The following is a 15,351-nucleotide window of genomic DNA, read 5'->3' as shown; positions in this document are numbered from 1 at the left end:
AGTCAATTTTTTGACCATTGTAGACCATTAGTTCGTCAGATGTCTTTTAGTTTCAACTACATCCATAACGTCCCTTTCTCAAGACAGAATTTAGACATTTAAGGAACAACATCCAAATTCTTCTTCACTATGATGGTCTTGCAGCTGTCCTAGTCCTCAAGTTAATATGATTAATGACATTATCTGTTCTGATGATGCAAGTTGCTTGTTTTTTCACATGAGGATTCTGCAGTGGTTTCCAAAGGCTCAGTGATCTCTGGTGTCATGGCTTCTTTCAACCCGTTACCATATCCAACCTTTGCAAGCATCAGTTGTGCTGGTGGCTAAATTCCAGTTATTAATTCAGGGAGACCCTTTTGTTCTTCAGTCATCTGTGGCAGTAGTGACAGCAGATGCCTCCTCCTCTTTGGAGTGGGAGGAACATTGTAGGGGAGGGTGATACATGGATTATGGAGTTCAGAAGATGCCAATCTTCACATCAGTATGTGGAGATGCGGGCCCCTCACCTTGTGTTGCACGAGCTACAGCTGTACCTTCCTACAGGGGTGACTTCCATCTAAACAAACAGTCATACATTTATTTTGTACATCAAGCAAGGAAGAACCAGGTCTTACCCTATTATGCTGGGAATCCGTGATGGTGTGGCAGTGGTTGATTTGATTTGCTTTGCTTTTTAATTGCAGCACACATCACCTGGAAGTCCAGTTGCCTTGCAAACAGGTTCAGTAAGTCCATTCTGATGCCTTACAGGTGGTCTCTCAATCCATTGGTGGCACAACTGTTTTTCAGCCACTGAGGCAAGCCTTGTTGTGATCTGTTTTCTTCCTTACTCAACAGTAAAAGCTGCAATTTCTTTGTCATTATCTCCCCCGGAGTTAGTTCCTGAGAGGAGAGATGCTCTTATCAAGCAGTGGCCTCCGTGACTACTTTAAGCATCTCTCCCTTTGCCCCTGATCCCCATATTTCTGCAGAAAGCAATCGGATACAAAGCCACATAATCCTCATTGCTGTTGTTTGCCCGGGCAAATTTCATTTCCCCTTCTAAGGCCTCACATCATGGAACCCCCTTGGATCTTGGATTACAGACAGGATCTAGTATCCCACTCATCCAGAAAAACTCATCCGGGCCTTTACAACCTCATACTAACCACTTGGTTTCTCCACTTCTGTGACAGCCAGTAATCGTATATTATCCAGTGATGTAGTTAGGGTTCTTTGTGAATACCAGAAGGAATCTACTTGTAAGCTTTAATATGGTAAGTGGAAACCTTTTGTGATCTGGACATAATCACAGGTTATTGACTCGATCCTCTTCTGGATATGTTGCACTTACTTGATAACATGTATCACTCAGGTACCAGCTTTTCTGCAATTGAAGTGCTTTTAGCAGTCATTTCAGATTTTCATATGGGTTATGACACCTATTCCTTTGGTTCTTATAAACTCTTTAAGGTTTTGCTGAAGGGAATCATCCTGCTCAGAACTCCTATTTAGAGAGCAGTGTCTCCATGGGAGCTTCATACTAGAGGCATTAATTAAATCTCCTTTTAGCCAGTTCCCTCTGCACCCTTGAAGTTTCTCTCCTAGAAAACATTGTTGTTGGTTGCTTTCACTGCAGTCAGGTTCTATCTTCTACAGTTCTGTATTTAGTTTTTCACAAGTACAGTGTGTCCTGCCATAATAATTCCTCTTTTCTTCTCAAGGTGGGTTCTGATGCAAACATAAGTCAGCTGATTATCTTACCAGTCTTTTTTCCAAATCATTGAAATAAAGGTGAGTATGTTTGAAAGGGAAGGTCTGCAAGAGGGTAGTGAGACCAGCTATGTTGTATGGGCTGGAGACGGTGGCATTGGCCAAAAGGCAGGAGTCCAAGCTGGAAGTGGCAGAGTTAAAGATGTTAAGATTTGCACTGGGTGTGACAAGGATGGACAGGATTAGGAATCGGTATATTAGAGGGTTAGCTCAGGTTGGATGGTTTGGAGACAAAGTTAGAGAGGCGAGATTGCTTTGGTTTGAACATGTGCTGAGGAGGGATGTTTGGTATATTGGGAAAAGGATGCTAACGATGGAGCTGCCAGGGAATAAGAAAAGAGGAAGGCCTAAGCTAAGGTTTATTGATGTGGTGAGAGAGGACATGCAGGTGGTTCGTGTGACAGAGCAAGATGCAGAGGACAGGATGAAATGGAAACAGTTGATCTGCTGTGGAAACCCCTAATGGGAACAGCCGAAAGAGAAGACCATACTCGTGTACATTCCAAGATTGCCGTACTCAGAATAGGGTGATTGCTCCTAAATACCACAGTTGTGGACTAGGTATGCATCTTATATTGCCCCATTCATTCTTGCAGTTCTGTAGTTGAGAGTTGCATAGATGATGCTTGGGCTTTGAACAGGCACCCTGAAAAATAAATGTATAACATACTCACTTTGCACGTTTTATATGTGCATATACGTGTACATGTACTGTGCTCGACTGTCTACTTGATCCTTTACATGCCGTCCCTGTGCTCACATGGATGCCCTGACTGAAATCACTGTTGCAGTATTCCTAACCAATGGGTTATCACCACTGGCATCCAGCCAGGATACCAAAGCTTTCCCTTCCCAGGATCACACATCCGCCTTGTGATCTCAGCACACAAGCATAGGGGTATAAAGGTTGCATATATGGGTGCAATTCCTCAGACTATTTCACTGCTAGCCTGAATACAGGTCACGTATCTTTCAAACTGCTTGTCGTTTGCTCGTTGGTACTGTTGCTTCGAGGATAGAGAGAAGTGCCCTGCTGGGGAACCTTCCTTTAGAAAGGTGAATTGTTTTGCCTTACCAGTGTTAAATGTTAAGAGGAATAAGTGCAAGTACTTTAGGCAAGTCCCATACAAAACTTGCATACCTAACGTCTCTTCTGCTTAGGAGCATAAAACTACTACATAGCCTGTTCATTTGCCAGTCTTTTGTACATAAGGTGTTGCAATCCTGTTTGGGTCTCCCAAAGTGCTGATTCAGGGCAATGTCTGAAATGTTTGGACGACTAACTCCAAAATGGCAGATCCCACTTTCCCAGGCATACTTCCACTACTTAAGAAGCTTACAAGGCCTAGGCCAGAGACTCTGTTGACTCTTTCTGATTCTGACTTGCCAGGTGAGGTTTCAGAACTTGCAGTACATTTGATTCCATCTCAGATGCCCTCTACAGATACTTCACGAGAAGCAAGCATGGCATCAGAGGGCTGTATGACTGAGGAATCCACAGAGAAAAGTGAATCACGAATTTTCATTTCAGAGGGTCCAGAAGGCATTCCCTAGATACTAGGTAGTGACAACACCCCAGTTAAACTTATTGAGGTATGTCAGGGATCTGAACCTCCACGCTTGGTTCAGGTGGACGTCACGCCAAAAAAAAGCGTCAAAAAACTAAACATATAACTCCTCCTCCACTTATGTAGAAGGAATGGATAGACTTTTCTCAAGGTTTGCCTAAGACATTTTTGGCCCTGAAGCCTCCCTCCTTTCCATCCTGCCCCCACTCCCAGTGATTGCTGTGGATTCGTCTTCCTCTGAACATGAGGGGACTGCTGTTCTCTAACCATTCTCTGGCCTACTCCTCTCAAATCCATTCTCCTGGCCAGGTCCCTTTTGATGGAGAAGATTCCATTTCTCCTGGCTTTCCATTAGTAGGATCTTCTTTTGGAGATACTTTTTTAAACATGATGAAGCATTTTAAGTGGGAATCTATGCAGATTACAGAAGTCCAGAAAAGATGCTATGGCCTCCTGGAAATGGGCACCTCAGACCCTTCCTAGATTGTCATGTGCTTCAGGCTTTCTTGGACGTTTCAGTACACTTCTTTTGCTCCTGCCCCAAAAAGTCCTGATATATTTTATAAAGTTCCTGATGATCTTAAGTTCTTGTTTAAAAAAATTCTGTGGCTGATCCCTCTGCAGTCTCAGTCTCTCTTCTGGTAAACCTTCTAAGCTCCTCCTTCACTGCCCTCACTTCAAAGATAGCAGGGCTATGGATAGATGGGGTAAAAGTTTATACCTCCTCTACTTTGGCATTCAGGGCTATTTAATTATCAAACCTAAATGACCAAGTATTTGATATCCATCCTCAACTTCTTGAACAGGGTACTAGTAGATTCATGAGGTATTGATTCTAAACAAATGCTGTCCTTACTTAATCAGGCTGCACAAGTAGCCAGACACTGCAACAAATGTAGTTATGACGCCGTAGAGGCTTCATCCAGAGCATCTTATACTGGCTCTGTCATCCACAGGTATGCATGGTTGTGCAATCAGCCCATACCTGAAGACTTTAAAGCAAAAATTGTGGAGTTCCCTTTAGACGTTAACCTCCTATTTGGCCCACAAGCAGCTAACCTTTTCAGAATCATCCAAAAATGGGGAAAAAACACAAAGGACTGCGGACAACTTATGTTAACCTCAGTATCCAGGTACCAGTGGAATCACCCAACCAAATGCATCTCTTTTGTCAGAAGGGATCCTAGACCCAGTCAGAAGCACAGGAAGGCCCCAGAAAGGGATGTACAGCAAAACCACAGAGAGATTCCTGTTCCGGGAAGCCTCCATTTGGAGACAGATCTTTGTGATTATTCACATATCCTTCCCTGTAAACCCCCTTAGCCCTTCCCTACCCCCTTTCAAAAAGGCTGACACAGTCAATCTCCACCTGGGAAGATTACCACAAACCAATGAGTGCTTTGTATTATAAAAGAGAGCTATGCCATGACTTAGAAATCCCCCCACTAAGTGGCATGCCTCCCCTTCCCACAATCAGCTCCATCTGCTTCCACCCATTTTGTTAGAATTACAGGTGTAAGACCCAGTAAAACCAGTGCCCAAAGATTCTGTGAGAAAGGTCTTTTACTCCAGACTCTACCTAATACCAAGGAAAGAAGGGCAGTGGAGACCTATACCGGATGTCTTTTTATTAAGTACTTTCCTAAAAGTACCAACCTTCAAAATGCTCTCACTCTGCACACTGCAACCTTTCATACTGCCTTAGGACTTCTAGCAGCTGTAGATCTAAAAGATGCCTACTTTCATATACCAGCTTGTCCCCCTTGCATGAGGTTCTTGGTGTTTTGTACTGGGTCATCTCACTTTCAGTTTACTGCTTTGCCATTTGGACTTTCTACAGCCCCAAATGTTTTTTTTACAGAATGCCTGGCAGCAGTGATTGCCTTCTGTCAAACCCAGGGAATCCATATTTTTCCCCAGCTAGATGACCTGTTAATCCAAGCTTCCTTGCTACAGATATTTCTGCAACACAGCCATTTCGCCGTCAACCTCCTGTCCCATTTGGGGTTCACGATCAACTACAAGAAGACTTTCCTGCAGTCACCTTGGTACGTATTTTTTCTGGGCTGGAAACACCTCGGTACGTATTTTTTCTGGGCTGGAAACACAAAGGATCCAGGCTTACCTACATCAGGAAAAAATCCAGAGCCTTACAGATTACTTCCATAACCTTCCTTCCCTCAGCCAGTGCTCAGTCGGGGAGGTTGTAAAGGCCCTGGGATTCCTGCAGCAGCTATTACAGTGCTCCCTCTACTCAGACTACATATCAGAAAAATCCAGTCTTATCTGAAAACAGTTTGGTCCCAGCACTCACCCTCTAGACACAGTGAGTCCCCTTTTACCCTGTCTCAGAAGGGAACTCTTATGGTGGAAGGACCAGGTGAAGCTCATCCTAGGACTCCCCTTTACTTCTCCAGGTCCAGTTCAGGGAATGTATTTAAATGCCTCTGACAAGGCACAGGGGGCCTGGACAGGGATACACCATGTGCAGGACATATGGTAGCAAACTAAAGGAACACATCAGCATGAAGAAGATGAGGGCCCTCATCCAAGCTCTTCAGGATGTTCATCGTCCATACAGCTGCAGTAATCACATATGGGTTTTCTGCCGTCAGGCGGGTCCTCGGTCGGCCGAATTCCAAAGTCTAGGTCCGGCGTCGGTTGTTGTCGCTTTCTTTCCTGACGTCAGTGAGGCAGGGGTATATAAGACACAGCCAACGCCATTTTCTTCAGTCTTTTTTGCCGCACGGTGCCTGAAGCAGAAGCAGTTCGCAAGTGCCGGTTGGCCAGCTCCTGAATTTACGAAAAATTGGAAACCGAAGTCTTCTTTAAAGCTAAGTACCCCGTTGGGGAAACTTTTCTTGCCTCAGACCGATGTCAGAAAAAGTTAACAATTGTATTTCTTGTGGGAAGCAAATACCGCATAAGGATTTCCATTCCCTCTGCATACCTTGTTTAGGCCCAGACCACGACGTCTCGGCTGTCGCTGGCGCTACTTTCAATAAACGCACTATTAAGCGCCGGGCGGAGTTCGCCCAACACTTTTTTGGTAAAGCCTTTGATTATAAAATGTCGCCGGAGACTCCGACTACCGTTTTGTCCAAAAAACGCAAGGACAAGGACCGACACGCGAGGTCCGCGGTCTCCACCGACACCACGCCAAAACCGGCTACACGTGGTCCGGTTCTCAGCGAGACTCCTATGCAGTCCCTCACTACCGACGACACTTCTTTGGCGGTGTCTTCTGTAACCGAGACCGCAGGTACCTCGGCCCATACCCAGACTACAACCACCGAAGCCACTGTGAGCGTTGAGCCTCCTAATGTGGATAGGTCCACTTCCACCCATGGTGTATTTAGACCCTCATCTTCCTTTTCCATTAAGGCCTTTACTAAGTCCAAATCAGCCAGGCATCCCAAGAGGCCTGTTGCACAGGGCCCATCTCCAGGCCCCATGCCTAAAAAGCAGATGCTTAAAATGGCTGAGGATTTAATTACTCTTATCAGGGGTTCCCAACCCCCTCCAGACAAGAGACCCAGAGTGGAGGAAGATTCTCCCTCTTCTGATCAGGGCTTCATTTTTTCAGAACATTCTGATGTAGAGGAACACTCTTACTCTCCTTTTGAAGACTCTGATGCAGAGCAGTCCATTCCTTCTGTATCTCCTCCAGAGGATTTTTCTTTGGGGAAACCTTGCACACCTTGAGGGAACACTTCCATTGGGAAGGCCAAGACTTTTCTGATTCCAAGAAAAGACTTAGGGAATTTCTTTGTTACCTCAACACAGACCTCTGGCGATACCTCCTGTCTTGGACATACTTGATGATGTTTATGCGGAGGCTTGCCTTAATGGATTCCCTGCCTCCTGCCCCAGTCAAGCCTGATAGGTACTACAGAGTTCCTAACTCCCACCAATTTCTTTACAAAAGCCATAATGCTGACCCTGAAACCATTTCTCAAGGCCCCAAGGGAATGAAGGCCTCTACTGCTAAGAATCCACTACCTTCTGAAAGAGAGTCAAGATCCTTAGAAAGGTGGGGAAAAAGGGTATATACCTCGGCCACCCTAGCCATGAGGGCCTTAAATTGTCAGTTTCATATGCTTAAATATCAGCAGTTTCTGTTATCACAATTAAGAAATAAAATGTCTCAACCTGAACAACCAGATTTGAAGGAGTTGCAGGATATGATGCATAGTGCAGAACAAGTGGGTAAACACACCTTACAATGTGGCTATGATGCCTTAGAGGCCTCAAGTAGAGCTGCTGTTACAGGATCAGTCATTCGTAGACATGCCTGGCTTAGGGAACAAATTTTGCATGATCATGTGAAAGCTAAACTACTAGATGCTCCTTTACAAAAGGATGTGCTATTTGGTACTAATGCTGAGGAGATACTACAGAAAATGGAAGAAAAAGCCAAATCTATGCAAACTGTCAAAGCTTTTCTACAGGTTCAACCACCACGTTTTAGCAGAAATTGGCCTTCTAAAAACTGGTCCTTTCCAGCCACGGACAAGCCCCAAAGAGGTAGATACAGGCGCACAAGGGGCAGAGGTCAGTCACAAGGATCATATAGAGGTAGGCAATGGCAAACTCCAGCACCAACAGGTGGCGAAGACAGTGCACAACAATACAGGAAATAAACCCAATGACTCCCTCCTTTCCATGCCAAGCAAGTCTCAGCTGGCAGCACCCTTGGGAGGAAAACTGGCATTATTTACAAGAAATTGGCATATTGTCACAACAGACAAATGGATCCTGGACGTTATAAACAGAGGCTACAGATTTCATTTTCACACTCTTCCAAAAATGAGAGGCATGCCAAACCTGCCACACAATCAAAGGGCAGAGGCACAACTACAAATTTCAAAGCTCATAGACATGAAAGCTATTCAAGAGGTACCTACTCACAAACAAGGTCAAGGTTTTTATTCCAGGCTATTTCTGGTACCAAGGAAAGGAACCGACTGGAGACCCATTTTGGACTTATCCATCCTAAACACATTCTTACTGCACCAAAATTCAAGATGCTCACATTACAGCAGCTTCTTCCCATGCTGGGCAAGGAGTTTTGGCTGGTAACATTGGACCTCAAGGAGGCATACCTGCATGTCCCAATCAGACAAAGCTGCAGAAGATACCTCAGATTTCTTGCAGGTTCAATTCACTATCAATTCTCTGCATTGCCCTTTGGCTTATCTACTGCGCCCAGAGTATTCACGAAATGCCTGGCATCAGTAATTGCCTAATGCAGACTTCAAGGGATACAAATTTACCCTTATTTGGATGACTGCCTGATCCAAGCGGACAGCAAACACATACTTCTGGAACATCTGGCTTATGTAACACGGTTACTGAATTCCCTGGGATACACAGTCAACAAAGAGAAATCCAGGCTAACACCATCTCAGAAAATAACTTTCCTGGGTGCCAACTTGGACACAAACACCCAGATGGCCTATCTTACGCCAGAAAAACAGGGGCAACTAACTCAGTACTTCAAAATACTAGCAAATTGTACCAGGCTTACTGCAAGGAAAATCCTGCAGGCTCTGGGCTTCATGGCATCTTGCATTCTTTTAATCCCATGTGCAAAGTTGCATATGAGGAAACTTCAATGGTACCGTAAAAACCTATGGTCTCAACACAGCCACAGTTTGGAAACAGTAATACCAATAATTCCATATTTGCAAAAGGAATTTCTATGGTGGGCCCAAGCATGTCATACAAACACAGGTCTCCCATTCTGCAAGCCTCAAGCAAATCAAGTCATCACAACAGACGCCTCAGATTACGCCTGGGGGGTGCACATGACAGACAGGTGCATTCAGGGCAAATGGTCCCAAAAGGAAAAGCACCTTCACATCAATCAGAAAGAAATGCTAGCAGTGATAAATGCAATTACAGCTTTCAAGGACCTCCTGCATCCAGGACAATTATTGATAAGAACAGACAACACCACAGTAATGTGGTACATAAACAAACAAGGAGGAACACATTCATACCCCCTGTGCAGACTAGCCATGACACTTTGGAACTTGGCAAATCGAACTTCAGGCACAGTACTTGCCAGGTTTGGAAAACACGCTGGCAGACAATCTAAGCAGAAATATGACAGATCCACACGAATGGAAGTTGCATCCTCAAGTGTTTACAAAGATAATCCAAGCGTGGGGGAGGCCAGACATAGATCTCTTCGCCTCCCACAGGAATCATCAATTGGGAAAGTTCTGTTCAAGGACCTTTCATCCAAAGGCCTGGAGAGTGGACGCCTTTTCATTCAGTTGGACAGCATGGACAGTTTACGCTTTCCCACCTCTGCCTCTTCTGCCCAAGGTACTCTTGAAAGCAAGAGCAGACAGACCGAGGATGATACTGATTGCTCCAGACTGGCCAAGACAACACTGGTACCCACTCCTGAGGAGCCTAACACATACTCCTCCGTGGTCCCTACCTGTAATGCCTCTTCTGCTGACTCAGCACAGCTACAAAACTCTTCACAGTCAGCTGAAACACTCAATCTCGCTGCATGGAAAATTCCTTAACACCACAACAGACCCTACTCCCCAAAGAGGTGCAGGATGTCATTTTGGAGGCCAGAAGGCCATCTACTAGAAAGGCTTACTCCGCAAAATGGAAACGGTTTTGCTCTTGGAATGAGAAAAAAGGCCAGGACCCTAGAAAACTGAATTTGCCTCAGGTATTACAGTATCTAGCTGAGCTGCAGAACAGTGGACTTTCATTTTCCTCCATAAAAATCCATGCCTCAGCCATTTCTGCAGAATTCAACCCTGATCCACCCTTATTCTCTCACCCACTCTTAAGATAGTTCCTCAGAGGGGCTAAGAATATAAGACCACCAAGGAAACAACCAATACCAGCCTGGGATCTTAATTACATTCTAGAAAAATTAACATTGCCTCCCTTTGAACCAGCTGCCTCAACAGATTTGCAATATTTGTCCTGGAAAACAGCCTTCCTTCTGGCCATTACCTCAGCTCGTAGGGTTTCGGAACTACAAGCCCTCATGGCTGTGCAGCCCTTTCTCATCTTCCATCAGGACAGGGTTTCCTTCAACCAACCCGTGTTTTATGCCTAAAGTTGTATCCAGGGTAGCTTTAAATCAAGCCATACACTTACCTACCTTTTACCCCAATCCTCAAAACAAAGGGGAAAGGCTGCTACACTCCTTAGACATCCATAGACAGCTACGTTATTATTTGACAGAACAAAGCCTTTCAGGAAATCAGAACAACTTTTGTGTCCTATGCTGTAGGAGCTCAAGGGAAGCCAGTTACCAAACAGACAATTTCAAAATGGATAGGCCACTGCATACGGTTTTGTTACTCCTATCATGGAAAATCTGTCCCTACAGGCATCAGATCCCACTCCACCAGGGCCACAGCTACCTCTACAGCCTTCCTCAGAGGAGTTCCTACCAAAGATATTTTGGAGGCAGCCACTTGGAGTTCTGTGCATACCTTCACAAAACACTACCACCTGCCTTTATATTCCAAAACTAGAGCAGGCTTTGCCACTGCTGTGTTGCAGGGCATTCTGGCTCATCCCAGTTCCACCTAGTGCCTACCACCCTGTGCGTAGCTTTGGGATTCTACCCATATGTGATTACTGCAGCTGTATGCACGATGAACATAGTACAGTTTTGTACCTACCATAAATGTAGATGTTCGAGTGCTAATACAGCTGCAGTACAGTTTTCCTCCCTCCTTCCCCTCTTGGTAAAGGCCTAGGGCCTAACCCCTCTTCATGCAACCTGATTGGGTTATCCTTCTATGGTATATTTGCTTGCAACTACTGATTTTTGATTATATTGCATTGCATGTATATAAATATAATTTATGTATTGTCTTCCTTCTGGGGCACCTGACATCTGGGGCAAGAAAGATTGAAGAAAATGGCGCCGGCTGTGTCTTATATACCCCTGCCTCACTGACGTCAGGAAAGAAAGCGACAACAACCGACACCGGACCTAGACTTTGGAATTCGGCCGACCGAGGACCCGCCTGACGGCAGAAAACCCATATGTGATCTGTACTTTCTCTCATATCTCTGAGACATTAGACATTATGCGAGACAACAACAGTCATGTGGTATATAAACAAGCAAGGGGGAACCGGGTTTTACCAGTTATGCATATTGGCACAAACACGGAGTTCTTCCAGCCCCACACACACACACACACACACATACAAAAAAAAAAATACAACTCTTGCTGCTGACTTCTTTTTGGCCATGACAGCATTGGTTCTTCAAGAAGCCATGAGACCCACTACTCGAAAATCCTACATAGCCAAAATGGAACATTCCTAGAGTATTTGTGTGAACTCATGCATTCAGGTCTGCCCTGCTCTTCCATCAAAGCCCACCTGTTAGCCATCTCTTTCTACATCTTAGACCACCAAGGAACCCCATAGACTCCTCCTTGGGACCATCATCAGTAAATCTCAAATTCTGCACCTGGAAAACTGTTCTGCATCTGACACTCACTTCAGCTAGATTTTGAGAACCTCAGGCTCTCATGGCCATTCACCTCTTCCTTATTTTTCACAAAAATGGGGTAACCCTGAGGGTTTAATCCATCATTCATGCCTAAAGTAGTAAATGAGCTGTCTCTCAAACAGGCCATAAATCTTCCAACCCTCTTTCCTAACCCACAGAACCAGGGAAAAGGCTGCTACACCTTAGAGATTCTGTTTGGAAACCAAATTCATTTGAAAATCTGAACAACGTTTTTGTCTCTTTCATGGACTCAAAACTGGGTCAACCAATATATAAACAAACAATTGCAAGCTGGATCTGTAAGGCCATCTCTTTTTGTCGTACTGTACATGGCAAGTCTTTGCCCTCATGCCCTTGAGCCCATTCTACCAGGGCAGTAGCATTCTCTGAGTCTTTCTACAAAGGGGATGCCAGGGCCACACTGGAAGCTGCCACGTGATCTTCTGTACACACCTTTGCTAAACACTGCAGGAGTGATGCCTTTTCTTGGCCTAGAGCTGCCTTCTGTAGGTCAGACTTTTCTGGTCTCTTGGACAGTTCTGCTACTTATTAACCAATCACTCTTATGTTCCCTTCAACTCTGGAAATCCCATTGGTTAGGAATACTGCAACAGTGATTTGAGTCAGGATATAACAGTTGTGCATGAACTTACCATAACAGTACATGTCCTACTGGTCACTGTTGCAGTATGCCTTTCCACCCTCCTTCCTGTCTCCATTAATTTTCTACTGCCTCTGTCTCTTCTCCCTCTGTTCCTGTCCTGTGGATGACATCCTCAAACTGAGGGGGCTTCCTTAATTCATTCTTAACCCCTCCTCAGTCTTTCTCTCAATCTCTGTCTCGGGGGTCTTCAGGTTGCTGGTTTGGGGATTGCCTGAAGAACTACACTCATGTTTGAAAATATACCCTTGCGCTTATGAGATGAGGTCACATGGTGGAAGTGTGATTCAAGGAAGGTATAGGTTTGGTACCCTAGCAGGATGTCCGGAATACTGCAACAGTAGTCAGTAGGACATCTGAAAACATTGAAAATATACCATTGCGCTTATGAGATGAGGTCACATGGTGGAAGTGTGATTCAAGGAAGGTATAGGTTTGGTACCCTAGCAGGATGTCCGGAATACTGCAACAGTAGTCAGCAGGACATCTACTGTTATGTTATTACATAACTGTAACATTTTTGATGTGTACTCTGATTTCTTCCCACACCACATAAGAATGCATATAGGTTAAATTAAGAGATTCTCCAGATTGCTTGTACTACATGTACATATGTGTTTGTGTGTTTTTTTTCTGTAATAGACTTGTGTCCCAGTCATGATAATAAGACCAGTATTTTATGCCTTTTGATTCGTGAGATAGGCTCTTGGCTGCTATCACAAAATAAAGCAGAAAACAAAATGTGGTATGTTGTATCATGAAATTCTTTATTCTATGTGCAATCTACAACTGTTGTTTTAGGTGTGTGTGTGTGTGTGTGTGTGTGTGTGTGTGTGTGTGTGTGTGTGTGTGTGTGTGTGTGTGAGTGTGCATACTTGCATCTTTTTTGATCAAAGCTTAGTGACTCCTACATCTTGTAACTGTGTAAAATGAGGTGCTGTTTAACCATCAGAGCATTTTTATTTTTTTATTTACAGGTAGATCCCCAACCAGATTTAACAGTCCAAGACTGGTATCCAGTTTTAAAACAAGAAACCAATCATATTGGTGAATCACATTCTAGCATGCATCCTAGGTAACATTTTTAATACATTTTCATGATGTGATGTATTGGATTTTTTGTGCACTTTGAGTGTTGTACTTTATTTATAAGTTGTAATAACTGAGCTTTGTTTGTCTGGGGGTTGTGGTTGTCAAGACAGAGTTAAGAAGTATTAGGTAACAAGGTTTTTGTTTTTGTTGTGGGAAAGGTTTTTAAACCCCTTAATTTCTGCCATGTTTGGATGTTTATGCAGTATACCTAAGATGTTCTTCCACATCATTGTTGCAATATTCTTGGCTAAAGGGATGCCCTGTCAAGGGTAGCCCAATTTTCATCCAGTATACCAAAGCCTTAGGATTTTGATGATGGCGTACATCACGCACATGCTCCCCACTCACGGCATAGAGCATAAAGTTGACATACATACCTCAGAACTTCTTTGCCGCCAGTCTGAATGCCATCTTTAGTCTTCGGTTTGAACACTCCTCCATTTGTGCTGGTTACCAAGCCATTTTTCAGATAAGTGGCCCACTGGGGTTTTCTTCTTGTCACATTTTTCTTTTGGTTTGCAAGTGTATGTCATCTAGAAAGGGAAAATATCAGTGTGGGAGACAGATTCCCCATAAGGACCATCACAAGCAATGCCTTTTTTGCTTGGGTGTTCTCACAACCATACTAAATGCTCAGTTTGTCAAACGTTTGTCCCTAAGACTTTTCATAGTTTTCTCTCCTCATTGTCTGTCTGCTTGGAAAACCAGCATCTTAAGTTGTTGGCACAGGGTGCAGTGGTGGAAATGTTATGTCCTAAAGGTCAGCCATCTGCCAAGAAGAAGATCAAAATGTTCGGTCAGATTTGGCTGCTGTACCACCTCCCCTGGATGTCTCTTGAGGCTGCTGAAAGCCTGGACAATTGTTTGGTTGTTCTGTTAGATTCCTCTGCCACGACTGCATCAGGTGCCGGCATAGATCCAGCATGTTCATTGTGTTTCACTGTTGCAGTCCTTAAAAAATGGGTTATCTGGCTCCTGGTAGCCCACAGTCGGCCAGAATACCAAAGTCCTTGGTATATGACGTCGGCTGCCTTTGGCTTAAGCCTGACGTCAGGACATCAGGTACAAAAGAAGGCAGCCGATGCCATTTCCTCAGTCTTTCTTGCCGCGGAGCCCGCAGCAGAAGCATTTTGCATGAGTGTCGGTCGGCCGAGTACCTTCTTTTTGTATTCCGACTGCTTAGTTGAAGACATCCTCCGATAAGTACCCCGTTGGGGACCATCTTTTCTTGCTATAATGAATCTCAGAGAAAGTTAATAACTGTCTTGCCTATGGAAAACGGATTCCGCACCGTGATTTTCACTCTTATTGTGTTACTTGTTTCGGCCTTGAGCACGACGTCCCTAATTGTGTTCTCTGTGCTTCTTCCAAGCCGCGTACCATACGACGTAGAGCTAGGATCTTGTTCAAGCATTTCGGAGTTTGGCCTAAGTTCGTTGGTATGGCGTCTTCTGGTCTCCCTACTTCAGATGTTCCTAATAAGTGTAAGGATAAGGATCGCGACAGGCTTAGGTTCAAATTAGCCGACGATGTCCCTGTTAAGTTGGTTGTCGGCCCAGCGGTAGTCAAGTGAGGTGCTTTCTTTGCCCCTGCAGCCCGTGGATGTTCAGGAGCAGGCATCTGCAGAGACATTTTCTGAGTCCTCCATACCGCAGGCTTCCACTTTGTCTTCTGACTCTCTGCCAGTCGCTGCCTCTGATGGATCCGGAGCCGCTAAGCAGGCGCCGGCTTCTGAGGCCTCTTTTCTCAACCCGGAGA

At 44.6% G+C, this 15,351-nt stretch overlaps 1 protein-coding gene across 2 annotated transcripts in view; it reads left to right on the top strand.

Moving 5' to 3' along the window:
- The window catches only part of SKIL (SKI like proto-oncogene), a 234,122-nt gene that overhangs the window by 117,861 nt on the left and 100,910 nt on the right, over positions 1–15,351 (top strand). For both annotated transcript variants that reach the window (XM_044070063.1, XM_044070064.1), the window contains exon 4: positions 13,479–13,576. In XM_044070063.1, coding sequence (XP_043925998.1) covers positions 13,479–13,576 — 98 coding nt within the window. The remainder of the gene's footprint in view (positions 1–13,478; positions 13,577–15,351) is intronic.

Source organism: Protopterus annectens, chromosome 4.part1, assembly GCF_019279795.1.
Source record: "Protopterus annectens isolate FY-2018-M chromosome 4.part1, PAN1.0, whole genome shotgun sequence".
Classification (NCBI taxonomy): Eukaryota; Metazoa; Chordata; order Ceratodontiformes; family Protopteridae; genus Protopterus; species Protopterus annectens.
This window is presented reverse-complemented; position numbering and strand designations above follow the sequence as displayed.